We start from the raw sequence: 27,849 nt of genomic DNA, 5'->3' as shown, positions 1-27,849 counted from the left end.
CTGCAAAGAGCAGAATCTGATAAACTGCTTTTCTGGGCAGTTGGAGCTGCTCCAGCGTTAGTCCTGGTTAGTTTGACTCTCATGAAAATACCAGCAAAAAGCAGATGCCTCCCCCTGCTTAGATAATTCTCCTGTACAATAGCGAACAGTTCCCCTCCGTGGGTCCTTGGTGGGACTGGCTGTCTCCTATATGATGCCCGCAGTCCCGAAACCCTGCTGGCACCCAGTGCCTGCTGCGGCACACGCCGCTGCTCTGACGGGTGGTGTTTGGAAGAGGCGAGGGATGGAGGGCATCCCAGCCGGCTGCACGTGCGTGAACAACCAAGCTGTTGCCCGGTCCGCACGCATGCATGCATTCACTCTCCCTTTTTTACGGGCAGCGTTTTGAGCCAGGGCACGGCCAGCAAAGCCGTTTGGCTGGCCAGGAGGTAGCAGCAAGGAGAGCGGAGCATGCTTCTCCCCGCCGGCAGCCCCGCCAGGCTGGCCCCAGGGCGGGCACCATCCTCTTACCTGCTCGCACAGGGTGCCGATGAGCCCTTCCAGGTCCTGCTTCTCATGCAGCACCATCTGCTTCTCCTCGTACTCCTGTTCCAGCTGCATCTCCAGCTGCCGGAGCTGTGCGCGGGAGAGAACCCCAGCCACGCTCAGAGCCTGGCCACCCCCTGCCAAAGCCCTGTGGCCCAGGGCACAGCCACCGCCACGGCGGGGACCGGGGCGGCCGGGCAGCCCCTGGGAGAAGGTGTGCACCAAAGCCTCCCTTCGCTGCAGCCAGCGCTGGGGACCAGGAACGAGCCACGTCCCCTGGAGCACGTGCTCCCCCCCCAGGCAGTGCAACTGCTCCTGGCCAGGAGGAGCAAGGGGAAGCAGTCCAGGAGCCTGCAGGACTTCTGGAGACACGATGGGGTGTTGGAGCCACCCCACCTGCAAGGCACGCTCAGAGGTCCCCGAGGGCTGTCCCTGCAGCTCTGGAGCAGTAACATGGGGCCTTCAGCCAAGCTAGCAGAGGGGTCGGCTTTAATCGCTCCAGGTTTCCTCAAGGCATCCCGTGACCGTGAACCAGGCAGGCAGCACGCTTCTTGCTCGGCTCCCCACCAGTGAGGTGGTGACAGTGGCCTTGCAGGGCAGAGCATGCCGTAAAGGCAGGATTTGTACTGCTCCCAGGAGCAAAGGGAGCCTGAGAGCCAGCACTGAGCTCAGGAACCTGCATCCCTCTGCCTTTGCCTCTGCTCAAGCATCGCCGTCCCGCAGCACTGCAGCAACAGGCAAGTGCTTTGCAGGAGGGAAGCGGACCTGGGGCGGCATTGCAGAGCTCTGCCGTGCAGCTGTGAGAGGTCCAGCAAGTCCAGCTGGGCAAGCTGGTGGTGGAAATGCGTTAACAGAGCAAGCCAGCCCATTGCACAGCCCGCTCCTCCCCTTGCAAGCAGCTGCGCGGCTGTGCCCGCAGGAGTGGATGTGCCAGGCTGCGACCCTGGCACAGCTCCCCGGAGCCTTCCCTGCCCCAGCCACCTCCTGCACCCCCAGACGCTGCTCAGAAACAGGATTTTAAAAGGGAGTGGGAGCAGGCTGCTAAATATCGATTGCTCTCCGGAGTGTCTCTGCCATTTACTCATTTGGAAAATAATACTCAGGGTGAGGAGAGAAAGGATGAACGACACCCCGTTGGCTGAGAGCAGCCGCAAGGCACGGCATCTCCTTCAGTGATGCTGGCAGTACCTTGCTCGCTGCATAGGGCAATTAAACAGGCAGAGAGGTGCAGAAGGGCAGGGAGGACCCTGGGAAGAGCCCTGAGCAACGCGTCCTCACGACCAGCCTGGAGCTTGGCAAAAACCAGCCAGTGAAGAGGGGGAGAGAGCAGCACTGAGCTGTTGCTGCACCATCCGGCAGAAGGGCAGCACCGCAGGAAGGCAGCGCGGTGGGAAACGGTGGTGTTTGCACGGTGGCAGCCTCCCGTGGCACGCAGAGCTTTACGGCTTAGGGCACGACTACGTGCTGACAGGAGCAGGAGGAGCAGAGATTGCCTCGTTTGCCTTCCCACTTGTCCTGCCTTCCTAAAATAGAACATGCAAAGCCCCACCAACCGCTTCATTAAGCCTCAGCAATGTTAATTCACTATCGACAGCCAGGTATGCCTCAGGCCTAATGAGAACTGGCTGCTACCACGGAGCCACGCAGCCCCGCATCAAACACCCCGGGGGATTCTGAAGAAATTGGAATTCATGTTTGCATGCCACCGACCTCGTGGCCTTGTTGAAAAGGTATTTTCTGTTTGTTATAACCAAACATGAAGCCCTGGGTGGAGTTGGTGCCCTTGGCATGACGCTGATGTTACCGGGAGCAGCACGCCCGTGTGCTGCATCACATGTGGCTCTCGCACACTGTCCCCAACAGCCCCTCCAGCGTGACAGGGACTCATGCCTGACCCAGACCCTGATTTTGCACCCCGGGGCTGTGACCGGGCTCATGCTGGGGTGGTGGTGCAAAAGCAGTGCTCGCCCTCCCCACCGCTCCCCGGGGAAGAAGGACCCTTGGGAACGGCTCCTCCTCTGCACTGCGGACCCAGGGAGCCCTGGGGAGCACCCAGCATCGTCCCCCCCACCCGGCACCACCCTACCCTCCTCTGGCAGGACTGCCGCACGTCCTCCAGCTCCTCGTCCTTGTCCTCCAGCTCCTTCTGGTGGATCTGCTTCATCCGCTCTATCTCCAGCTCCAGCCTCTGGTGGAGCTGAAAGACCCAAAGACAAATGCACCGGCGGTTGCACACAACTCCGGAGGGGCGAGGACGGGGTTGGTGTGGGCTTGACACGCCCGTGCGGGGATGAACATCCCAGCCCCAGCCCGGGTCGGGGCCATGCTACCTGCTCCAGGTGATCAACAGCGGCTGTTTGCCTCTCCAGCTCTTTCCGCTGCTCGGCAGCACTGGCCTCCAGGTCCCAGAGCTGCTTCTTCAGCGCGGGCACGGCGCGGGTGTCCAGGGCGCTGGGGGTGCTGAGCTCCTGCACCCGGCCGGCCAGCACGGTCACCCGCTGTGCCAGGCTGGCCGCCTCCGCCTCCTTCTGCTGCTCGGCAGGGGCAGAGCGGCAGGTCAGCAGCCGAGCCCCAAACGTGGGAGAAGGGGCTTGCACAAGCCCCCCGTTCTTAAAACCCCGACCGTTTCCAACTGCATCATCAGAAACACCCCGGCGCAGCAGCAGGCAGCGGCCAGCCCCCTCCCTGCACCGGCAGCCCCCTCCCCACCATGAGCCCCGAGCAATCCTTTCCCTCTCGGTTTTGCCCGCTTGCTCCTGACCTCGCCTTCCTCCTCCCATGGGCTGTCCCTGCCGCGGGTTCCCCGCAGCCCCCGCCGCCTGGGGTGGCTGGCAGCATCCTTGCGGCTTCCCCCCAGCCCCAGCACGCCGTGCCCCCGCCGCTGTGGGGGGCTCGGCAGGCACCCGGTGCGGCACCGTCCCGCGGGGGCACAGACCTGCAGCTTCTTGCAGGTGAGATTGGGGGTAGAGGCGTGAAGAAGAGCACAAGTGACTTCAGTGAAGATGAAGGTGGGCCTAATTAGCTAAACCGTGGGATGGGTATCACTGGTAAAAAGTGATAGCCTTTCTTCTGGCAGAGGATAACGTTATTTAAATACATCCAGGCACATCCTAGAACCGCGCTAAAAGAAATTGGAATCAAGTTGCGGGGTTTGTGCCTGATGGCCTCTGCTAATTGCAAAGATAATGGCTTTGCTCTGAGAGCTGTTCCCGAAACTGGATATAATGCAGCAAAGTGGGATATCTTCCTCTTACTTCTAAGCTCTGCTGAAGTTTGCCCGTCTCCCATCGGATGCTGGTGTTCTCCTGTGACAATTTTTCACGGAGGCTCTTCTCAAAGGCAGACTCCCCCAGGGCCTGGGCTAACTGCAGGTCAAACCTGGAGGGGGAAACACATGTTACCTCTCCCGAGCGGGTCCGTGACGGCAGCACGGCTGCCTCTGGGCCAGGGGAGCTGCGCCAAGGCAGGCAGGGAGGCAGCCTCAGCCGGCGGCAAGCCGCTTCTCCTGGCACTGGACTTTCCAAGTGCTTTTGAGAGGACAAAAAGGAAAAAAAAAAAAGCCTATTGTCTGCAAAGTGCTGCCATCATTTTGTGAATCCTTAATTACTCCGCACAAGTGCCAGCCGCGGGAAGCGGACGGCATGGAGCGGCAGCGATGTGCACACAGGCGGTCGCCAAGAGCAGAGTGCAAAAAACCACTGCGATCCGCTGCTACAGACCCAAAACACCCCAAAATGCGCCTGTGTGCGGGCAGCAGCCCTCTGCCCCCTGCCACTGCGGGCAGCTCCATCCCCAGGGCTGGCCAGGACTCCGCTGCACTGAGGGTTTGGTTTCAGCTCAGGAAGCATTGCCGCTTTGGAGCAATAATCCTGGGAGCTTCTCAGCACCTTCATACCTCTGGGTGAGACTGAACCCCAGCCCGCAGTCAGCATCTCAGCACAGGCAAGCAGGGAACACCGGCAACAAAGTGTAAATTAAAAGAAATGAGGAAGCAAGCAGTTGGTGATTTCCCACGTTTCCTGTGCCTGTTTGGTCTTGGTATCCTATTTTTGGGCAGAAAATCTATTTCCTTCATGGGTACCAAACAGCAGCATTAAAATACGGGGGATCATTTCATGGCTACAGGACTCCTCTCCTCCAGACCAGGTGCCCGGTTTGCCAGCAGCACTCCCGGCACAGGCAAATCCACACCAAGGGCACACCGAAGCCTGGGAGACCTCGGCACAAGGGTGCCCCTGCACCCAGCGACACAGGAGCCAGCGCGCTCTCCGAGCCCCGGGCAGCCCTCCCCACGATGCCACCAAGCGTCGCATTGGGAGTGATTTCCATTATAGAAGCGTGTTACAGTCACACAGCAACGGGATGTAAATATAACCTCCCGGCTTGGTGCAACTTCCAGCAGTCGAAGTAGATGAAAATAGCAGCCCTTCCAGGAACTCCTCACCCGAAGCCACCCTAAGCATCCCTGTCCCCTGCCCTCCCGCTCCAGCAGCCCCAGTCCTCCCACGCGCTCCCACCGGCCTTACTTCTTCTGCCTCTTCTCCAGCTCATGGCTGCGGCTCTGCTGGCTCTCGGCGAGCACCCGCGCATCCTCCAGCTCGCAGGCCAGCCGCCTGCACCGCCGCCACAGCTGCTGGGACACCTTCTTGGCTGCCTCGCACGCTGCCTGCGCCTCGCCGAGCTGCGGGCAGAGGAGGCGGTGAGTGGCGGAGGGACCCTATGGCACACGCACCCCGCAGCCGCTCCCCACCCGGGGCTCAGCCCCGCTCCGGTGCCAGGGGATGATTCACCCGCAGATCTTTCACCAAGCAAGGACAAATTTAGGTGCCCTGACCCCTCACACGCCGGGTACCCGCCTGTGTGCCTGCAGCATCTCTGCCCTCCTGCTGAGTCAGCAAAGCTGCCCCAGGGGCGGATGCCCGATCCCATTTCTCTGCAAAAAGCAGCGCCTGGACCGAACGAGCTGGATCCCCCAGGGAGTCACATCGTGTTTGGGACAGAGACACGCAGAGCTCTCACCAGCCAGAGAATGGAGTCATTAAGGAATGACTTTAAATAAGCAAAATCTTGCATTAATGAAGCCTGTAATTCCAAACGAACTATCTGAAAGCAAATGGGCTGTTTTGCTTTACCCACGCTCCTAAGACTGGGCTGCTTTTCTTATTACTTTTTAATGTACCATGAATAATATTAATTTCTTTATTTTATCCTTATGGGAAGTGACCTGACTCCCAGGCATGTTGGCTTTTCCTCTCCTCATGGCAAAGCTCGGGACCTGCCAGCTCTTTATATGAGCAGCTCTTTGCGGGACAGATGGTGCGAGCACAACCCCATCCAGTGTGCAAAAGACAGACCCACACCAAGACCCACCACCGCTGAGCCCTCTCCACCCTGCAGCTTTCCACCCTGTGCTCACACTCACGCTTGACCAAGGTTGAATTTTGCGATGTTCTGGTGCAAAAGTGACTTTTTGAGCTTGAAGGAAGTTTTGGGGTATTTATTCTCGAATCAGCAGAAAACAGCTGGTTTCCCCAGGTCAGTGAGAGCAGCAGCAGCAGCAAGCGGCTGCATTTCTGAGCCTCAGCCCCGTGAAGCTTCGCCTGCCCCGGGAGCAGGGAGAGGACAACCAGCTCCAGCAGCAGCCCTCCTCCACGGCGTGACCCTGGGGAGTCCCTGTCCCCTCCCGCACCCGGGGCCGGCAGCGCTTGCCTTTTGCTCGAGCCCTGTCCTGGCACCCAGCTCGGACTCCAGCCGCTCCTCCAGCTGCACCAGCCGCTTCTGCAGGAAGGCGATCTCCGTCTGCGCGCAGTCGAAGCGCACTTGCCACTCGTCTTCTGCAAACGGAGAGAGACCCAGAGGCGCTGGGTGGGTGCTCAGGCCTGACCAGCCCGAGCGGCCGTGCCGGGGTCGGATGGGTGAATGCACAATGGCACCGCGGCTCCCGTATGGTATCAACACCAGCACCGAGCTCGTAGGGTGCAGCTCCGCTTTGTGCACCCAGGGCTGTCCCAGCTCGCATAGCACATGTACCCCCGCCTTAAGCAAAGCATGCATGCTCATCCCATCCCATCCCATCCCATCCCATCCCATCCCATCCCATCCCATCCCATCCCATCCCACTTGTGTCTTAGCAGCCTCCTCATGACTCCAAAACATGCTTCGAACACACTTTGAGCTGCCGGGAGTGCTGGGCAGTGCCAGCAAGCGCCGGCAGCACCCTTAGGCAGAATCCCTGCCTGCATTCCCAGCCCTGTGCAAGAGCCAGAGCTGTGTGCGACCGAGCTGTCGCTGCCAGCTCCCGCTGGATGAGCAATGCAGAATGTTGAGGTGCCAAAAACACACTGGGGTGGCCAGGGGCTGGGGAAGCAGCACTGCTTGGGGGGGGCAAACCTCTGCCCATTGCAAGAGGCTTTGCTGCCCCGGTGGGATGGCCGTGCTGGCCCCACAGGTCAGGCTGGATGCCCAGAGCATGCATCGTCCCTGGAGGGACGCTCCTACCTCCTCCAGAGCCACTTATCTTCATCTCACGCAACTGAACCAGCTGCTGGGTCTCTTCCAGCTGCTTTTCCACCAACTCCAGTTTCTTCTGCACTTGCTCGTGTTTGCTCTGGGGAAACCCAGGGAAGGAAGGGAGCAGCTTTACCCGGCTCCAGGGCACTCGGGTCCAGCAAGGCTGTGCCGAGAGGGAGGCACCGCCACCAGCACGGCCCGATGGCTCGGGGCTCTCCTACCTGCAGCTCCTGCAGCTCGCGGGCACCCCGCAGCCTCTCTGCCCGCTCCCCGTCCAGGACCTGGCAGGCGACGTCGCCCTTGTACCGCTCGTCCGACAGCTCCGTCGTCAGGTCGATGATCTGGGGGGGCAATGGGGAGTCAGTCTGGGCATCACCGTGCACGCTGGCTCAGGGGGGACTGGCCGTCGCACATCGACCCGAGTGTCCTGACTGGTCTCATCTGGCAGCTGCCTGTGCTTAGGGGACGTGGTAAGTGCACACCATCACCAACCAGTGTCACCAGTGGGAACCCAGGCTCCCATTGGCAGTGCCCAGCAAAGAGCAACTGCTGCTGGAGCCTGTGGCTGCACCCCTCGCATGGCTGCCTGCGGCAAGGCAGCTGCCCGCTACGGCTGCCCAGTCGGCAGCTGGCACCAGCAGCGTGCTGCCTGCACCATGCTGCCTGCAGTGCGCTGCAGGCAGGGCTCATCAGATTTCTGCACTGTTCTAGTTGATTAACATTAAATTTCATTCGCAACAACAAGCAGATGAATGAAGGGGGAATTATTAATCCAGAGAATTAATTCCACTTTCTGCAAAGCAGAGGTGAACACGGTCCCTCTCGCTCGGCCAGCCAAGCGAGGGGCTGCAGAGGCGGCAGGGCCAGCAGGAACACGCAGGCTTCCAATGCTCCTTTTCCTCCGTCTGACAGCATTTTAAGGCACCTCACATTTTGCAGGCATGCTACACAAGCTCCTTAAGGGCTCCAACAAGTTTAACTCAGTAAATAAACTCCATAGGTTTCCTTTCCCTGGGGAGCCAGCATTTTTCTAGATCTGTCCTGAGGCTTTGGCCTCGCTCAGCACTCCCAGCCTTGTGGGTGCAATTTCATTTTTAACAGGGAGCTTAAGCTACATCATCTTTAGCTGCTTCCCGTTGAGAACAGGGTCCCTGGCCTCAGGGCTGTTGGTACCATTACCCAGAGCTGCAGCGGTACACCCAGACCACAGCTCGGCCACCCCTTGCGACGGGCGAGCACTGCAGCCCAGCGAGCCGGGTAAACCCAAGGTATTTATAGCAAACTTGGGAGCTCCTTCTCCTCCCAGTGCTTAACAAAACCCCAGCTGCAATCACAGAGGAGCCGTGCATCCTAGGGGGGACTCTGCACAGGACCAGCAGCCGGCCGGGGATGCATGTGGTCCCCAACATGCCTCCAAGTCCCTTCCAACATGGACAACGGGGTGGCCGAGCGGCTGTCCAGAAGCTGCCACCCCCCGAGCACCGCGCATGGTGGGGTCACGCTCGGAGCCATGGGACGGGCAGGACACTTCTCCTGCGTGCTGTCTCCATTCGTCCCATTAAATTAAGTCACTTCTGGTGTCTGCAGAGGTCGGCGAGCCTGCAGTCCTGAGAGCGGAATGAGAACATGATACATCTGTATGTAATTTCCCATTCTAATTATACCCTGTCGTCAGCAGAAGGGATGACATTCGCACTGCCGCTTTTCAGCCTCGTACGCCGTGCCGGTGGCAGCGCGAGGTGACGTCCGTCCTTGCTGGAGGGGACATGAGGCTTTCCCTGGGGACACCCCCGGGAATGGCCCATTGCCAGGGCATCTGAGCAGCTCTCCGGGTGCAGACCCTGGGGGGACCCCTTGCTCTGGCAGGCAGGATCCCACCCAGCAGGCACCCTGCAGCGATGCTGGCCCTGGGTGCTGCAGTCGGGCACCGCAGCCCGGCTGGGTCCTGCACGGAGAACCACCTCTGGCTCTGGTCACTCTGCCGGCAGTTCAGCAGCCGGCCCCTGCCCAACCCTCTGCTGACCACGGCTCGTCCTGCTGGAATGTAATTCGTGGTCGTATTTATCCCAATATTGCTTCGTTTCCAACTCGACCAAGCAGGGTCGCGGCAGAGGCTTTTTTCGGGCTCTACCTTGCTCTCCAGCTTCTCCGCGGTCTGCCTGAGTTCACTGCACGCCTGCTCGGATTTTTCCAGCTTCCTTCTCAGTGCCGCCAGCTCCTCCTAGGGAAGATTGCCAAAAAACACACATGGAGAGCTCCAGCATCCTCAGTTTATTTATGAAAATCTCGTTTTCTGTTAAAAATAAGTGGGAGAGACATAGCTGCCTTATTAATAAAATTTACCAGGCAACTTTGAAGGCTGCTCACTGCAAATTGCCGAGACTACAGCTCCTGACGTGAATTTCATCGGAGGGAATGTCAGCTTTGGTGTGCGTACAGAGCACATTTTATGAGAAAGAAGCAAACCTCAAAAGCCTGGGATGAGCAGCCAAATGTCTGAATTTTGCTCGTGGAGCGTTCCTGGGGCCCTGGCAGGCTATCACAGAGCGGTTGCAAAGGCACATTGTTTTCTGTGATCCTTTTTCAGGCAGCCTGACTGTAACAGCAGAAAGAGCTGCTTGGTGCAGCCTTGTCCTGCTTTGATGTCCAACACTGAGCAGAAGCAGAACGTGCAGAGTTGTGATAAAAACAGAGGTTAACGGGTGATGGGGCCTGATGCATCCCAGGCGGGTTCGGAGAGAGAAACAGAGGCTTGGGCAGCTTTTATTTCGTCTGAACCAGCCTGAAAACATCTTGTTAAAACCTCACTAAGGCAAGAGGAGGAACAGGATGCCAGGGAAGACGGACTAAGAATTTAGTGCAGGTCTCAGATGGTGCGGAGCAGCGAAAGGTGCCTTTCCCGGGTCAGCAAATGCCCACTAACATCTCCCATCACCAGTGGCAGCGCAGGTGGAAGCCAGCACAGCTCTGGCGACAGTATGGAGCAGAGTTCCCTGCGTCAAGGATGCGTTTAGCTGCTCATCATCTGTCGTCCCACAGACTGATGTGGGGCACCCATCCCCAAGGGGCTCGGCTCAGCGGACCCAGGCCCGGAGAGCTTGCAGCAGGGCATGGGGAGGGCAGCAGGGCAGCCGTGGCCCTGGGACGGGGCTTCGGCTGCGGGGACGTGGTGCATTTGCTACTGTCCCTCTAAGGAAGAAGGAGAGTTATTTCTCCTTCCACAGCTCTGCAAAACACATTACTCGGGGCAAACAATGCAGTGCTAAGAACAGATGATGACTTCTGGATGGCCAGAAAAACATCTCTGGCCTGGCAGAAGTGACTTCCAATTTGACCGACCCACCAGGCAGAGCCCCTAAAGCATCCCATCCCATCCCATCCCATCCCATCGCTTGGTGCATACTTCTTTTGCACGGAGCTGCTCCTCCACGAGGTTAACGCTGAGCAAGGGCCGCACGCGGCTCAGCAGCTGCCACCAAGGCCAGTGCCTGACCGCCTGGAAGACCACCAGGTTCTTCTGGATGCAGCGGACGGCGAGGCGCTGGATCTGCGGAGAGACACAGCCGGCAGTGCCCTCACCCAGCCATGACCGAGCCCGCTGGGAAGGACCAGGCTGGGGCACTGGGCTGCAGAGGGATGAGGTGGCAGAGGAGCTCTGCACCGCAGGGGATGGCAGCATGGCATCTCATGGCTGCCCACGGGGCAGGGCAAAGCAGGTACCCTTCAAAGGAGCAGCCTGCTCTGCTCAAAAGAGCTGTAATTTGGATGCTGTGGGCCATATCACAGCAGCACTGACCCTCTACAGCAGCCAGAGCCAGTGCACAGGGTATCCACGACCCACAGGATGGATACCTTCAACCTCTTGAACTTCTGACGGCTGAGGAAGCCCTTGCAAGCAGCCTGGAGCAGGATCATCTTCTGGGCTATCAGCTTGTCACGTTGCTTCTCCAGTCTGGAGATGACCCCCGGCTTCAGGAAAACCTGAGAGCAAGCAATGGAGGTTACACACCCCCAGGATGGGGTCTGAAACCTGCCTGCAGCCAGCGGGACCTATTTCTGGCTAACACCCGGCAGCCTCCCCTGAGAACTGCAGGACACCAAAGGTCCTTGGACCGGCCGGGACCAGCGAGCGTGACCACTGCACCAGCCCAAAATGCCGGGCTGGAAGAGGACTCCAGCCCTACCTGGCCAAACCCACAACGCGTCTGTCTGCCCTGTGCCACGACGGCACCCAAGGCAGCCCCAGCACCGACCTCCCTGGGGACACTCATGGGACAGCAAGAAGGAGCTGTGTCCTGGCTCCATCCCGTCCCCGAGCCCAGCAGCAGGATGGCTGCACATCCCAGAGAGCACCTTCCACCCACCCTTCCATCTCCTGCTCGTGGGCATCGCTGAAACGGGGCGTATGGGGCTGCCCAGGTCCCACGGGCTCCCCGGGGACTGGGCTGCTGATTGCCCTTCGGGATCTGGCCCTCGCACCGCGCGCAGGCTGGCATTTGCTCTCTGTCCCTGCCTCCTCTCACTCCTCCTTTTTGACATGGGCATCAACCATCACAAGAAGCTGCAAGTCCTCAAAACTCCTTCCGTGGGCCACTGCCCATTTCCCACCCGCTGCAAGGACAGCGGGGCTACCTCTGCTGGCAACGGCATTTCTGACAGCATACGCACAGATACTCACAGATACAGCAAAGATGCCAGCTGACAATAGGAAAAACAAAACTAACCACATCATTTTCTTTAACTGAACCTGTCAGAAACACCTCATAAATGGTACAGATTTGCTGATGCCATCGAATTTAGCCCGGTATCGATCTCTCAGAGTGTAAGATATCTCTCGGTCATTGCCTGGCGAAGCTCTCGGGATACGGGACCAATCGCTCCCGACTACTGTGCGCCATTTGCATAATATAGCTTTAATAAAAACTGAATTACACTTGTGAAGCCGGTGGCATACTTAAAGAGCTGCGTTTTAAAGATGCCAAATTGAATCAAAGAACAATTCCAAGGAAACTCACTTTCTTGAGATAATGCTATGATTGCTCCACCACCTATTTGATTGTCTCATTAATGTCTGTATTAACTTCACAAGCCAGAGAGTTTTAGAAGTTAGTACAAAATCAATGCTCAAAGCGATGGCAAAACTAACTCCTCTATAACAAGATGCGACTGGAGCTGCTATCACGCTATTGATTAAGTACAAGGGTTTCATAGAAGAGATAATTGCAAACTGCACTGTGCAGGATGAAAGAAAGTTATTTTGCTCCACAGAACCGTTTCATGAATTCTTTCTTTATAGACTCCGAGAGCTGAAGGCAAGCACGCATGCAAAATTAATTTTTCTTTGAGATTATTGCATTTAAGTTCAAATGTTGTTGCTGCGACAACTGTTGCACCTGCAGCTGCCCGGCTCAGCAGAGTGCTAACCCCAGCCCACCAAAACCATGAGCTGCCCAAGCCCCATTTACTCCCATGACACATCTAAGGTAATTAGGAACTTAAATGCCACGAGGGGCCAGATTCCGATAATTAGGTACAGAGTTAACCCAGGGTAATGCTTTCAAATGTGAATTAGGAGCCTTCCGCTTTGATTTTTGGCAAGGCTCGGTATCCCAGCCCAGCTGGGCGCTGCGGGGAGCAGCGGAGGAGGGGCTTTCTCTCCAGTTTGGGAAGCTTTGGGCAACTGGCAGCGCCTGGCATGGGGCTGGCTGTGCCCAGACGCGCCGAGAGCAACGGGGAAGCAGAGACCGGAGCCGTCGTACCTGGCTGCGTCCTATGGTGACGCTCTTCTTCTCCAGATCCAGCGCCTGGAAGAGCTCCTCTATAGCCTGCGGAGAAGGAGCACATCACGGAATCGCTCAGAAAACATTTACACCCTGGTATGAGCCTGCTGAAACGGGGTCGCAGAGACCCCCGGTGCTTACGGGCACCCAGTAAGGGTGCATCCAGCTTATGGGCACCCAGTAAGGGTGCATCCAGCTGCGTGCTCGCTTCTTCCTCCCCATGCAAAAGCACACCCACCCAGCCCGAGAGCAGCCTCCGAAACGGCTGCCCCAGCCCCGAGTCCTGGTGCCAGAAGGACTTTCTGCCCTGGAGGCTTTTGGCAGGATGGGGAGGGGAGATCTGCAGCTGCATGCAAGATTTTCCCCCTTTTGCTGCCATCCCGGGTCTGGAAGGACCCCGACGCACGGGCGGCTGTGGAAGGAGGCTACTCAGGAGGGCGAGAGCCCGTCCCGGCACCGTCCAGCCAGGGTCCAACTGCGCTGTGTAGCTGCGAGCCCTCGGTGCTCCCCTCCTGCCCGGCTCGCCAACAGCTCGGCCCATGGAGCCAAAAGCCGGGGGGAAAGCACCGAGTTCCCCCCTGAGCCCGCCGGCACAGAGCTGAGCCCCCACGGGGAGGCAAGCAGGAGATTAGTCCTGAGCTGTAGAAGAAGCCTGAACTCAATTACTCTGAGCTTTGGATGGACATGCGAACGTAACAGCCAGCAATACCATACATCTCCCCAGGGCAGCAAACACTATCTGGATGAACGGATGATTTGAAAACCCCAGAGCTACAGAAATTGTAACAAAAATCCTCTGCTAATACTTCACTCCATACAACATCCTCTGGCAGCCTCACGCCTCTCCTCCACGAAGGACAAACCCACGTGAGAAATATTTCGCCACGGCCCCGGGAGCACCTTGCTGTAGCAGAACTGCACCCCCAGCCCTCGCCAGCAGCCGTGCACGCACCGGGGCGAGGCCGGGATGGAGCACGCGAGTGCACGGGGGTACGGACCGCCACAGTGCATGAAACCGTGTGCGGAGGCGAGGAAGCACCAGCACCGCGGCTGTGCCCCGCTCCAGCGGCACTGCTGGGACTGGGGCCAGGCACAGGGCTGTGCGGGGCGATCCCATCCCATCCCATCCCATCCCATCCCCAGCAGCGGGGCCGGCGCGAGCACAGGGCCGGTTATTGCTGCACTGTCACCCTCGCTACAGACAAGCATCTCTTGTGCTCCAGCGGCCGAGTTAATGCAGCTTACCGGGAAGCAGACTCCAGCTAACAAAACTGTGTGGCAGGGAGGATGGGATTTTTCAAATCCTCTGCTTACACGCTGCCGACGAGGCACCCTCTGCCTCCTTACAGCATTTAATAACAATATTGACCTTTTCCGCCTGTCAAACTTGTCTTATTAAATCCCGAGGTCTTAACTGAATTTGCACACGCTGGCTGGCAGTTTGCACAACCGAGCACGTGCCCATGTTTAATTCATCTGCTCTCGGCTCTTCCCGGCTCTCAGTGCTTCTCGGCTCACTCGTAGCCTGTTCCAGGGGCAAGGGCGGTTCTCCTCAGCTTTTGCTACAAATTTATTATGAAACAAATAAAACTGGCAAATCTCCGTCTTCCTTCCTGAGCTCCTTTGACTTTCAGGCTTCGCAGGACGAGGTGAGGAGTCACCCTGGGCTGCTGCTTTACAGGTGTCTGAAGGCAGGTGATGCCCTGTCCCTGGGGAACCTCCATGTGCTCCCTGCTCTGTTGGGTCCCTGGGAATGCTGGCTTGTCCTCGGCCAGCTGGTTTTTGGGGGAGCTAGGGTGAAGGATGGGGTGCCGCCACGCCGGGCCAGAGCAATGCACGGATCCTGCCCTCCACACATGCCTCCGGTCCCACAGTTTGTGCCCTGCCCTGCAAAACGAGACCTACCAGGCATGCAGCCAGAGCACCGGAGGACCCAGGCACAGCCCTCAGCAAGCAGGATTTTCAAAGCCATTTCCTCTTGAGTATTAAAAAGTAGCAATAACAGGCTTCATTTCCAGGCTGATTTCTCCAAGTCCTCTCCAAGGTGCAATAACGTTGGCAAATGCAGCCCACGCCAGGCATGTTTACTGCCTTTGCAAAAACAGCCCTCGGGGGGAGAAACTCCGGGACGAAGAGCAGAGCTTGGCTGCCCTGCCAGGTTGCTGGAGGACCCACGTCCCTCCGTGCTCGGGCACGCGTGGGAAGGGTGAAGAGGAGCAGGATGCAAAGCCAGCCGCTGCAACCCAGCGCTGCACGAGGCTGCACCCACGCAGGACGCAGCCCCGCTGCCAGATCACTCCGGGTCACTGCTAGGGAGCTCCGACCGCCGGAGCCCGGACCTGCGGGCTGACCCGCACACTCCCAAACCCAGTCGCTGTTTCTCAGCAGCACTGCGACTGATGGTGTGCTACCCTGAGCCTTGCAGAACGTGGGTTTTCTCCTTTGTCCCTAGTTCCTGAGGACGGCCTCACATTTAAGAAACCCCCAGACCTGCACTGACAACGCTGCTACCAAAGCTCCTCAACAGCTGTCCAGATGTGCGCTCCCACCCATGGCAGGTCCTGCAGCAACAGAGCAAAGGAGCGTCGCCCACAGCTGTCGGGAGAAGCCGGAGCTCGGCAGCCCACAGACCTGCGGGTATGGACCCTCCAGCAGCCAAAGGAATAATATCAGCAGCACCAAATGCCTGAGGGAGGCAGGGACTGGGAAGTAGCTCCTGCCCAGGGCAGGGAGATGCTGGTATGACCCAGCTCGTTTGCAGAGAGAATAGCCAGGCTCACACAGAGTACAGGCAATGCCAGCGCAGGGGCTGCCTGCAGGGAGCTCCAGGAATTGCTCCTCGTTGCAAAGAAAGCCCCACCGCGTTGGAGAGGGATGGAGGAGCTCCGGCACCGGCACAGCCCCACGTGGGGCTCTCAGCCTGCACTCCCCAGGCCAGCCCGGCACGCACCTTGCTCTCATCCGGCACCTCGTAGGCAGAGGTGTACTTCTTCATGACGTCTGGAGCCAGGACCTGGAAGCGCCGTCGGAACTGGGTCAGGAGCAGGCGATCCGCATACCCTGGGGGCAGACGGACATCGCTGGGGGCCGTGCCAGCCCAGGGGCACGTGGCTTGCACCGAAATGCTGGGGAGGGAACCGGCGGTGGGGGCTGCTGCAAAGGGTGGCACGTCCTGAACACAGCAAAAGGCATTGCGGGTTCTGGGGACCGGGGGAGCTGCCCTTAGCGGAGAGAAACCCCTGCAGCGTGGGCAGGGCAGAGGGAGTGGAGAAGCAGCGGAGATGCGGTTGAGGTAGCCAGGTGCCATCCCAGCACCTCGTGTCACACAGGAGATGCCCCTGGGCCTCCTGCATGGATTCCTCTCCCCCTGCATGGACTGTGACCGCAGTCGGTGCAGGTCCAGCCTGATGCATGGATGCTCCAAGGGGAGCACGGGGGAACCCCACTGGAGCTGCAGCCGCTGTGCTCAGGCCGTGCCACCCGGCAGCACCGCAGGCTGCGGGCAGGAGAGAGGCTGGGAACCTCTGCAAAAAGCAGCAATAAAAACCGGGGGGGTTTCTGAAGTGGGACTGGCGAGAGGCAGATGATGAGCAAAGCGTGGAAGGGCTGAGCCGCCGGCGGGGCAGCACCGGCAGGTGGGACCGGCACGGCACACGGCAGCGGTGGAGGGCCGGGGCGTACCGATGCGGTGGAGGCGCAGGGCATCCAGGAGCTGGGTCCCCTCCAGCTGGGCTCGCAGGGTCGCACATCCAGCTGCAGGGCTGCGTCGGGCGGCGCGGGGGGCCGAGGCACCGGCCCCTCCGCCCCCTCCATCCCCGCTCCCGGGAGGAGGCAGTGGACAAAGTGCAGCTGGGACCGTCGGAGAAGGTTCGTGAGCGCGTCCTGCCAGGCAAGCAGAGGTCAGCGGGGATGGAGCAGGGCAAAGGGGCAGCACATGGCGGCAGTGGGAAACGCTCCCTGTGCACCCTCCGCTGGGTGTCTGGGCAGGTAAAGGAGCTGCTCTCAGAGCCCTCAAAGCTCAGGTGCATGTTAGGAACAACAGCTTCGGTCAGAGAAGGGAGCCCGAGGTGCAGGTCACAGATGCTGAGCGGGACCCTTCCTCCTAATGTCCCATGTTTTCGCTTGATGGGCTACAAAAAGTTACCAGGGTTGAGGGTTGCTGGGAGGGGGTTTGCCAGGGACAGCCAGGACCACAAAGCGGGCTGGCCGGGGAGTCTACGGAGACTGAGCCTCATCTCCTCGAGAGAGTTTAGGCACCTAATTATGGCTGAGATCAGCGGGAGCTTGGCACATGCCCAGCACGGAGGGCTAGTCTACTCGTCTGAGAGCTTAAGAGGATTAAGCGGCAGCACAGCAAGGTGCGTGTGTAATCTGCTTTACGATTTGTTTGCCTGAGATGCTTTCCCTGAGGGACAGCGGTGCTGGGAAGGCTTGTGGCCACCCGCAGCCAGAGCGGCATCCTGGGCCAAGAGCCCTGCGGGACACAGAGCTGCAATGGTAACCCCCAGCCCCGTGGTGCAGGAGGTGCCTGCTGGGGGGTACGGGGCTCCCCGCTAAGGAGGAGTGTGTCTAAGGCAGGGTCTCAGTGTGGGGTCAGGACACGCAAGTGCTGCCAACACCCCGACCCGCAGCCACGAGGGTCCCGGTGCCCGCACTCACCGCCTGCAGTTTGAGCTGAGCACACACCGACCTCTTCTTCACGGCTGCGAAGCTGCTGGCAAAGGTCTTCCTCACACAGCCGTTGCGGTGCAGGACTGCCTGGGAGCGTCCCTCCAGCCCCGCCACGGCACGGCAGGCCAGCGGCGCCCGCGAGCGCGGCAACACCAGTTCCTTCACGGCATCTCTGTCGGGGCGAGCAATGAGACGGGGCGGTGGGGCCACAGCGGTGCCGGTGCCGGGGAACCTCTGCTTCCCAGCCCCTTCAACGGAGATGCAATGCCCGGTGCCCCAAACTCAGCATTGGTGCTGCCGCAGAGGGCACCCAGCTGCGGAGCAGAGCAGGGTGCCAGGACACCCCCCACCCCCTCTGTTCCTCTCTAGTTCGGGCACCAAGCTGTTCACCGCTGTTAAAACTTTCCCGAATTGAAGCCTGAAACAAAATGAGCTGGGAGTGTTTAAGCAGAAGGTTAAAATCATCCCATGTGCGGAGACATCTGCAGCAGCTCGATTACATTTCAATTCCAATTTAGTTTACAAGGTTCCTCGAAGCGGTGGGGAAAACCCGCACGGTTGCTGCACGGGGAGCTGCCCTTGGCCGGCGATGTCTAGCGGCCCCGACCCATGCTGGACGCCCAACCCCACTCAGTGCGGAGCCAAGGACATCGCAGGGTCCCCCCGGTGCCCCCCGTCCCCCCCACTGCCCACGCCTGCAGGAGGGGACCCCCACTGAAACGTCAATGGCACAGATCTGCTGACTCAAGGAATCCAGACAGCTTTGACGGAAAGCTGTTCGCCGCGGCATTATTCACCAGCTTGCTCTGTAGCGTCTACTGCGATCAAAACGTGTACATCTGGCTGTCAGTCAGCCCGGGGCTTGATGGCTGTAAGTCAAATCACTTGACATCTGCTCCCCCCACCTTAACTAAACTCTCAGGATTCCCATAAAGCTGGGTTGAAAGCTGTGGTTTTTTCTGGCTTTCTTGCAGTTTTTCCCCCAGGCAGAGCTGGACTCCGGCAATGCAACGCCGGTGTCAGCAGGTGCCTCGGGCTGCCCCGCAGACGGGATCCGCTCAAGATCCCATCCCTTCCTTGCCCACCCGAGGCCAGATCAGCTCCGTCCCCTGGGCTGTGCATTGGGCAGGAGGTGGGGGGACAGGCAGGGACCCCTTACAGCCAGCACCAAGGCCATTGCCCACCCTGGCTGCCTGCGGCTCCTCTGACCTCAGCCAGGCTATGGGTCCTCTCCTCTCTGTCGGGATGCCCCACACAACCCTCTGCCTTCCCCACCATGAATGGTCTCTCGGAGCTGGGGCAGGTTTGCAATCTCCAGCCCTAGCTGGAGCAACTCCGCTCACGGCGAGGTCATCCCCAACCCACTCCCACGGGCACGGGGATGACCGCCGGTGCCGTGTCACCTCCCTCGTACTTACACCTTGGACCGCTGCAGCACCTGGATGGCGTTTTGTGCTGAGAGGTTGAGCTTGGCTTTGCTGACCCAGCCCGTGAGGTCGTAGCGTACGGGGTCCGTGCCCAGCTGGTGGGAGATCTCGAAGTGCAGCGCCTGCTCGCACTTGCGCATGTAGCCGTCCCCTGCAATAGCGACGGCACCCCAGAATCGCCCGAGAAGAAAAGCCTGGTGAGCTGTTTAATTTGCTACACGGTTGCTTAAATTGCCAAAGCTAAACGGCGATGCCAAAGGATGGGCGGCTGAGCTGACGCGAACTTACCCTCCTGGTCGGGTCCCTTCGTGGCGAAGTAGGAGCACAGGCGGTCGAAGGCAGTGCCATCCCCGGAGCATGGGATCAGCACCTCCTCATCCAGGATCCATAATAGCCCCCTGCGATCGGCCCCCGGGCTGCCAGGCAGCACCTGCGGCTGCCGAAGGGAGACGGCCCTCGGTGATGGGGAAGGGGCAGGAGGGCTGCGGGCAGCCAGCTCCAGCCACAGCCATGCCAGCCGGCTCCCACCTCGCTCCCAGCCTGCTCCCCACCACCTCTGCCCAAATGTATCCCCTGCCCCAGACCAGTCAGACCCGGATCAGGAAACCCTCCTGGCCTGATCCCGCTCTGGACATCACCCTTGAGACCTCCGCAGTCACACGGTGTCCCAGAGGGGCCAGTCATCCCAGCTCTGCAGCCAGGCTGGGAGGGGTGCCCGAGGTGCAGGGCTTGACCAGGATGGGTGCTTGTATTTTAAAAAGCCAAAAAGGTCCTGATTGATGCTGTGCCCTCCCCTGCAACACCCCAGGCTGCTCTGTGGAAAACACACCACGAGGTCCCACTCTGCCTCTGAAATCCTCACTCCTCTGAGCAGGAGGATGCCTCAAGCACGGCCAGAGCAACCAGCTCCCACCGTGGCCACGGGGACAGGTTACCTGTGAGGAGCTCAGGTCGATGATGGACAGCGTGGCCAGTGGAGAGCGCTCTGGAAGATCAAAAGACACCTCAACATTTTCCTGGAAAACATTATTTAAAAGCTTGCTTCAGTCATGGTCTGGCATCTGAAAGCCAAGAGGAGATAGGTTTGCATGGAGGGGGAGGAAGATGGTGCGGGCCCTGCTCCCGCTCAGCTTTGCGGGGATCCGACGCTGGGGGAGCAGAGCAGCCACCGGAGACACCCGCGCCGTGACACGGAGGCACGGCTCCATCTGCCCCCGCGGGCAGGGCTGTCGGGACCACCGTGCCCAAGGGGCTTCCGCAGTGCTTTGTGGATGTCAGGCAAGCTGCATAAATCATGGACATGATAATAACTGAAGACTTAACAAGAAAGCACCAAGAACACAATCAATTGTTTAATTTGCAGCTTGCAGGCATTGTTTCCCTTTCTCAAACAAGGGCTTCAGGCTGCAAGCCCCCGGCTGCAGGGCTCCCCTGCACCCCCTCCCGCCCCCCCCGCACCATGCCCTGGGGTACGCGGGGAGCCCCCCGGGAGGGGCAGGGTAAGCACAGTTTGCTCTTGCTCCCGTGTGAACCGGGGATGTTCAGCAAGAGCTTTAACGTCTCTCCATGGTAACATGGGGACATTTTGCTCAGGGATTCAGGTTTGCAGCCTGAGCGTGCAGGTGGAGCAGAAAGCAGCAGCGGGGCCCGAGTTCCTTCGTACCAAAGGCGTGTGCCACTGTCACCCTCATGTGTGACCCAGCTCTGGGAGTAAATGGGTCACTGGGGCTCGGGCTCGCAGTTGCAGTCCCGTGGCTCACAGGGAAATGTCTTGCACCAGGGCAGCCGTCCTCAGCCAGCAACAAAGCCAAGGCAAGGCGAGCCTGCTGAGCCCACCATCATTTCAAGCCGAGCCAGTAACTACATATTCATCACTAGTGAAGAGCACATATATACTTACTTGGCGCAAGTGATGTATGAATATTAAGCCACGGGAATTCAACTATTTTCCCAGGGCTAGAGGTATTAAAGTAACTTCTGCAAGCCTAGTAAGTTCATCTCTGCTTGTAGATTTTTCAGCAGCTTATTTCTGCAATAATTTATCATTTTCCTTTCTATTCTCTATTATTCATCACCTGAGGAAAAACTCAGCTGCACCAACAGAAGGGCATGAAGCCTCCTCAGCTGGAACAAGCATGCCCAAAGAGATGCCAAGACAGCCTGGCATCTCTGGCACATCAGAAACACCCAAGAGGATCTGTGACTGGGACAGTGGGGGGAAGAGAGACCCAGCTCAAGGCTACTGCTCCGTACAGGCCCCTCATTTCTGCAAGACCCCTCCCGTTAAAGCTACTGAGTGTGTTATTGGGTCACACCATGGCAGGGCACAGGGACCCGTTGGGTTAAAGGCAGCCCCATCCCCGGGTGCTGGGAAGCTGCTCCCCGGGATGCTGCTCCCAGCCCTCGCTCCTCACCTCTCTGTACCTCTCCATTTCCAAAACAAAGGTTTTCTCGTAGAAGAGAGCCTGCAGCCGCTCGTGCACATAGTTGTGGCAGAGCTCTTCAAAAGTTGCCGCTCGCTCGCCACGCTGGTGCCGCGGGTTGTGAAAGCCAGGAGTGTCCACCACCGCGATGGAGGCCATGGAAAGGTGCTGGGAGGAGAAAGACCTGGGGAAAGAGCCACACACACCACCGGGTTTTACCCACGGATGCACCTCAGCTCTCCCTTCGGAGGTGACGCTGCCTCCTCCCTGCAACGTGCACGTCCCTGGGTGGGCACCATCCCACGTAGCAGTGACCAGCCCAGCGCTTCCCGTCTCCCCTTCTCCCAGTGTCCCCTGTCAGGGAGCACCCGCACCTCCTGGCACGGTTCCTTTGCTTGTCCCTTTTGCTTCACCCACCTCTTCTTTAATCTACTCAAGCCGAGCATCTCCTCCCAGCCTGGATGGAGACACATGGCATGGACTGCTCCTGACCCGGCCGAACGAACACTTAATGGTGGGGTGGGATGAGATGCCGCCCTTCCCACGTTTGGCCCCATCCTGGCACTCTAGTTATTTAAAGTACTACATCTTCATCCAAATGTATTAAGTTTGATGGACCAGTTGATTTGAAAAGTGGCTAAACCGGTGCGTGACACCAACACTGAGGACAACAGGAGTGTCCAAAGCCCCGGCTGCCGCGCTGTGCCATGCCGTCTGCGGCATTTTTACAGGGGAAGCTGCTGACGTTCAGCTCCTGAGGAAACCTCTAACAGGAACCGCAGCCCGTAACATGCGTGGTCTGAGAAGCAGACATCAAGGGGCTTCTTGGGAGAAACAGAAATCTTGTTTACGTCTTCAAATGTTGCTTGCAGCCATTCCCAGTATTTCAGATAAGGACAGCAAGGGAGTCTGACCCTGGGAAACCTCTAAGATTGTTTTTAATGCGCATTTCTGAAAGAGCCATCACGTTGTGCTGCTTCACCGGCTGCAGTGCTGCCCCTTCCCCAGCAGCCCCGCCGGCAGGGCAGCCCGCCGCTGCTTCGGCGAGATTAAAGGAGATGCATTTCTCCTCGGTGGCACGGGGCACTGAGGATGCCAGCACCTCGATGAAAGCACAGAGTTGAATGAAGAAATAAAACTATATTTATGAGTTGCTTGCAGAATTTCATAGCAGCACTCTCCTGCAGCCAGAGTGGAAAAGACTCACGTTCACCGAGGAAACAGCATTTTCATGGCTGCACTGAAACATGCCTCTTCACCTGGATCATTGTTGCAACAGTTTAATAGGCTTTGGTGTGCTGGTGTGGAAAATAGAGCCGGGCAAAACAAAACTACATTTAAAGGGAAGAGGGGACCCGGGACACATCCCAAGCTAATGCTGTTAGTCAGGAGAATGAGCAACATTTTGCTCTTCTGTCAGCCCTTTGAGTACCATCAGCAATTTCCCTTTGGAGTGTGGTTGCTAGGAATTGCAATAAAAATATTCTGCAGGTTAAATAACTGCAGGTTAAAATAAACCTGCAGTAACAACGCAGAGTATTTTGGGCACCAGCTTTTATGTGGATGCTGACTTCAACAAACTGAGTTGCACATCAGAACTGAGAAAATGGAACGGTTTGGGGGCCTGATCCTTACCCCGGTGTTAAATTATTCCATTTATCCAAGTAGACAATTTCAGATTTACACGGCCTGAAGAAAGAGATACATCAGGCCACAGAGGATGTCCTTCCCATCCTGGCTCTCCAGATGGAAATAAGCAGAGTGAGGACAAGCCCCTGGGGCAGAGGAAGGTGCCGCCTGCTCGGCCGCACCAGCACCCGGCCGCAGGACGCAGACGCAGCCTCCCAGGGCTGCTGCTCTGGTGCCGGACCCTCTCACTCTTGACATCTCGATCGTCTCCTGCGATCAAGCTTTTACCACGAAGCGACTCCTGCCACACATCTGCAGGGCTCGCTGTGGGATTCCTGACTGGTTTATTGCTCTGCCCGTACTGGTAACCTTGATTTCGGCCTGCAAAGTCACATCTATTTTTAATAGGAAGCCGGGCTGCTCCTCTCAGCGCCGCGATGCCCTGCTCTCCACGCTCGGTATGTCTGCTTGCGGTGCTGCCTCCCGGCAGGCAGCTTACCAGCTGCAGCAGAAGCGATGCCAGCCAGGCACTGCCAGTGCCGGGTCTCTGTGCCAGGCTGCCCGCGCTGGCAGGAGGGTAGGACACGTGCCACCCCGTGCAACACCCGGATGCACAGAGACTGCTGCTCCATGGGGCCCTTCGTCCCCGGTGCCGGCTCATGCGGGGCTGGCAGCCCGCGGAAGGTCCCGAGTGCCAGCGTGCTCTCCCAGATGGAGATTTTCATATAACTTTCTTTTTTCAGCAGGCAGCAGTTGCCAGCTCCATGCCTCTCTCCGGAGAGCCCCCAGCAGAGGTTCCTCTTCAGCAGCCCCAGGAGAAGGAGCCATCGCCTACAGACACCCCCAGCGCGGCGCCCGGCAGCTCCGTACCTGTTGATCAGTGAGACGACCGCGGCAAAGAGCTCTTCGTAGAGACCCAAAGCCATCCCCTCCACGCACTCCACACCCGTCATCTTTGGCCCTGGCACAGGCAGAGAGAAGAGCAGGCAAAGTCACATCATTTATTTCCAGCCGAGTTCAGCCCCCACGGAGCCAAGCCGGTAGCAGGGGATTCCCTCGCTCGCTGGGCAGGATAACCTGCACGGCTCCCAGCCTCCGCCTGCCAAGCACGGCATCGCTCCGGTTACACAAGCAGTGCATATCCACCCACCTGCCTTCGGCTCCTGTAGTGCCTCCTGCCTAACGTATATTTAAGAAATAAAACTATTGCCATGTTAAAGGCCAGTTCTGCAAGTTCTTGCTTTTATCCGAATAACTTGCAGGGGCCCGGCTGTAATTCTGCCGCCGAGGATGAGTCAGGAGTGGAAAGGCTGACCTTAAAGCCAGGCGATATCTCACACCCCCCCTACCACATGCATGCTGGATCTGCCTCCGTGAATTAGATCCATATATTAATTTGAGGTTTATAGTATTGCCTCTCCCTGCAGTGCGCCCTCCATCTTCTCCCTGCGCAGAGTGCGGAGCAGCGCCGAGCACAGCATTTCCCTATCACCCATAAATAAAGGAAAAAGGGATGCAGCATCCCGGTACCTGCCGGGCTCTCCTCTGCCTGGGGCAGCCGGTGGCCCTGCGCCGTGACCTGCGCCAGGATCTGCTTCAGGTGGTGTTTGAAGACGGCGGTGGTGAGCTCCTCCAGGTCGCAGCCCAGCACCTCTGCGGCATTGCTCGCACACTCGAATTTCATGAACTGCTTCCTGCCCACTGGGGAGAGGGAGGTGGGGGGCACGAAGGGCTCAGGCAGGGCCAGCCCCAGCGGAGCCGGGCGCAGGCTCGGCGCCTCCGGCAAACATCCCTGCCCACTCCCACGTGCAACCCCCCCAAATCAAAATCACAATAAAATAAAACCCAAAAGGCCTGCTGTTTGCAGCGTGGGACGGGGAGGTGGGTGGGGATGCTGTACCAGTGCACCCCAGTTTCCTTCCATCTCCCCAAGTCTGCTGGATCAGCCCTTCCCTCGCATCTCTAACGGGCAGTTTCAGGCCAGGCGCTGCCCTTCCTGACCCACTCAGAGCAACGACCCTGCAGACCACAGCCTGGAAATGCCCTGGGCAAAGCAGGCAGGAGCCGTGCCCGTGGGCAGGGAGGGGGCCTCTGCCCCCAGCAGCGCTTGGATGCTTGGCTGAGACGAGGATGCAAAACAGCTATAAATCAACCCACATCAAAAGACAGTTTCCACCTTGAAGGCATGGCTGCTAGCAAGAGTTTTAGCATTACCTCACTGCCCATCTGCATAACATCACTAACTGAACTGAAAAGCTTTTTCCTCCTTAAAGTCCATCCGCCTCCTCCTGCAATCCCTTCTCCTTCAGGGACAACTCCCGTCTCTCTCTCTCTCGGCACCAGCCCTGGTCTCGGTGGCCCGCCCGGCTCCTGCTCCCGCAGCGCGCAGTACGTGGGGCTGCCCTCCCTTCGCACGTGCTTCTGCTGACAGCAGCTGTAAGGATTTTCTCAGCTTTGCATGATACTTATCATATTAAAGGCTGGCTGACTCGAGACAGGTTGACAGATTTGTCCCTTGGGCAATCATTTAGCATAAGAGGACTTTTTTTTTTTTGTCAGAAGATAGTTCAAAACTTTTAAGAATCTCAAACCAATGCTTTTGAACCTATTTTCCCCACTACAGTGCTCCCCAGGTGCTCGGAGCATCCCACCCGCCCAGCGAGTCTGGGCAGAGAGGAGACCTGCTCCAAGGAGATGTTTTGAGGCAATTCAGAGCAAGTCAGGACCCAGGTGGACCATGCGACCTACTGCTGCTGCTGCCAGCACGGCATCGGTAACGTTCTGCATTTCAAGAGCTTCAGTGGAGCAAAGCAGCAGATGTGTTGATGGAAGCTGATGGGATTACGAACCGATCCCTCAAAATCCCGGATCACTTTCTCCAGCCTCAGCAATGTTTGCCGTCCCTGTCAGCCCGAGAGCAGCGCTCCTCCCAGCGCCGTCAGCAAGCAGAGCTGGCACACATTATCTACATCCAGCAATAGCGATTCCAGCTTAATGATTAAAATCAATGGGGAACCAATCTGCAGGATAAATCCTTTTACAAATCCAGGAAGGAAAGGTGCTGCGGAGGCAGCCGGCCGGCACATGCTCAGGAACACGGAAGGACGAGCAGAAACGGGAGCAGATGAGCAAAGTCGCCCAGAGACCTCTGGGTTGTGCTTTTAGGTGGTGACTGATGAGAAGCCAGCCCGGGGGCTCACGGCTAAGACGAGCCCTTAAAATACAGCAGGTGGCTGGTGGCATGGGAGAGGGTTTGGGATGGAGAGCGGGAGACGGCCACATCCTGGCCAGCCCCATGGGGGATCGGGATCCCCCGCTCCTGGCTGAGGTGATGCACAAAGCGGCAAAAGGCCACGTTCCCTGGGGCCGGGGCTGAGAGGCTGCTTCACAGCACGCCCACGAGAGTCATCCCTGCCTTTCCCTTCCCCTTTGATTTTTTCCCATTATTTTTTATTCTGACTGAACTCCGTCATCAAGGGCTGTGCTGGAGCAGGCAGAGGAATTGCCTTAACAATCCGGGCTTTAATTTATTTTGTTTTCACTTGTTTCCATCTGAACTGCTGGACAGAGGCTGATCCCCGTCAGACGGAAGATCTCTGCACGCTGCTGCACGCCGGGGAGCGGAGGGGCTGCGGGGCCTGGGCTGCACAGACCTGCCCTGCCGGCCGGGCTCCCGCAGCCATCATCCCATGCTGCCCGCTCCGCTCCGGCATCCCACGCCAGCCACTCCAGCATCCCACACCAGCAACTCCAGCAGCCCCGGGACAAGCGAGGGGCTCCGCTCAGCCCAGCCTGCCGCAGTGCAAACTCTTCCGGACGGAGGAGTTGCAAGTGGGGAAACCAGTCACCCCCACCGTGGTGCTCCAGCGTGGCAGATGTCCCGCTGCTCCGGGCAGAGGGATGCAGCTCCGTGTTTCACACCTCCACAAAACCAAACCATCGCTGTCTGACTGGCACGCGGTGTCGGAGGCTGGAGCGATGCTGCCCAGCGTGTCGGTAGCCCCCCAGACACACTCCTTACCCATTCGGTGCTCCCCAAATTGCACCCTTGCTGCAAGCGGCTGGCGTGCGCTCAGTCAGCAAGTCGGGGGGCACGGCCGCTTCTGCAAACCCCGCTGTGCCCGTGGCTTGCCCAGCTGCGGATCTGCCCGCCCCGCAGCCACCAGCCCCCCGGCAGCCCGCCCCGGGAGAGGCCAGGCACCATTTCACACTTCATAAAATATAAACAGCAGCAGCGGCGTGCAGCCCTCCTGGGTGTAATGTGACCATTGTAAAGCACGCCAGCTTTAACACCTAAAAGGTAATTACTTCGGCCCATTTAATATTTAAGAGAAGCAGTAGGAAAATACAGGCTCAGCACCAGCTTCGTCTCGCTCGCGCACCCACGCGTGCTGCCCGGGTAGCGGCTGGGTTTCTATTTTTTATTTCAATTCAGGAAGCACGGGGAGCAGCAGGGAAGCCCAGAGGGGCTGGACCCCGTCCCCCCGTTCCCACCGCTGCCCGGGCTGGTAACCTGCGAGCCGACAGCAGCGGTGCCCGGGACCGGAGGGGAGCTGCACGGCGGGCTCGCTGCCGGGACGGGGCAGCTCAGCCTCACCACGAGCCCCCTTCTCGTGCAAGCCGTGGGGGTCGGCAGCCCCGTTCACCTGCCTTCCCGAGCTCCCCCGGCTGCGCGGGGCACACCTTGTCAGCCTGCCCTTTTTCTTCCGCTTATTTTGTCATTAAAACGTTTGCACTGCTAATGGGACAAATAAAAAAGCCCATTTGTTCCTCTTTATTACCCTGGGAGGGGACAGGGAGCGAGCGAGGCTCCTCCTGGCTTGAATGGTTAATTTATTTGTCCTGCACTAAATTCTCCAGTCTATTCTCTGTTGACCCATTGCC

The 27,849-nt window shown here is 58.6% G+C and overlaps 1 protein-coding gene across 1 annotated transcript in view; it reads right to left on the bottom strand.

Moving 5' to 3' along the window:
- The window catches only part of MYO18B (myosin XVIIIB), a 73,790-nt gene that overhangs the window by 32,259 nt on the left and 13,682 nt on the right, over positions 1-27,849 (bottom strand). Inside the window, exons 12-33 of the mRNA XM_050906967.1 lie at positions 24,496-24,666; positions 23,836-23,926; positions 21,328-21,520; positions 19,849-19,929; positions 19,202-19,349; positions 18,905-19,064; positions 17,475-17,658; positions 16,612-16,697; positions 16,497-16,576; positions 15,766-15,875; positions 12,795-12,860; positions 10,888-11,016; positions 10,439-10,582; positions 9,167-9,256; positions 7,257-7,376; positions 7,024-7,132; positions 6,235-6,359; positions 5,052-5,206; positions 3,780-3,903; positions 2,856-3,056; positions 2,612-2,722; positions 511-615 (exon numbers count right to left, since the gene is read on the bottom strand). Coding sequence (XP_050762924.1) covers positions 511-615; positions 2,612-2,722; positions 2,856-3,056; positions 3,780-3,903; positions 5,052-5,206; positions 6,235-6,359; positions 7,024-7,132; positions 7,257-7,376; positions 9,167-9,256; positions 10,439-10,582; positions 10,888-11,016; positions 12,795-12,860; positions 15,766-15,875; positions 16,497-16,576; positions 16,612-16,697; positions 17,475-17,658; positions 18,905-19,064; positions 19,202-19,349; positions 19,849-19,929; positions 21,328-21,520; positions 23,836-23,926; positions 24,496-24,666 — 2,783 coding nt within the window. The remainder of the gene's footprint in view (positions 1-510; positions 616-2,611; positions 2,723-2,855; positions 3,057-3,779; positions 3,904-5,051; positions 5,207-6,234; positions 6,360-7,023; positions 7,133-7,256; positions 7,377-9,166; positions 9,257-10,438; positions 10,583-10,887; positions 11,017-12,794; positions 12,861-15,765; positions 15,876-16,496; positions 16,577-16,611; positions 16,698-17,474; positions 17,659-18,904; positions 19,065-19,201; positions 19,350-19,848; positions 19,930-21,327; positions 21,521-23,835; positions 23,927-24,495; positions 24,667-27,849) is intronic.

This window comes from Gymnogyps californianus, chromosome 16 (genome assembly GCF_018139145.2).
Source record: "Gymnogyps californianus isolate 813 chromosome 16, ASM1813914v2, whole genome shotgun sequence".
Lineage (NCBI taxonomy): Eukaryota > Metazoa > Chordata > Aves > Accipitriformes > Cathartidae > Gymnogyps > Gymnogyps californianus.
This window is presented reverse-complemented; position numbering and strand designations above follow the sequence as displayed.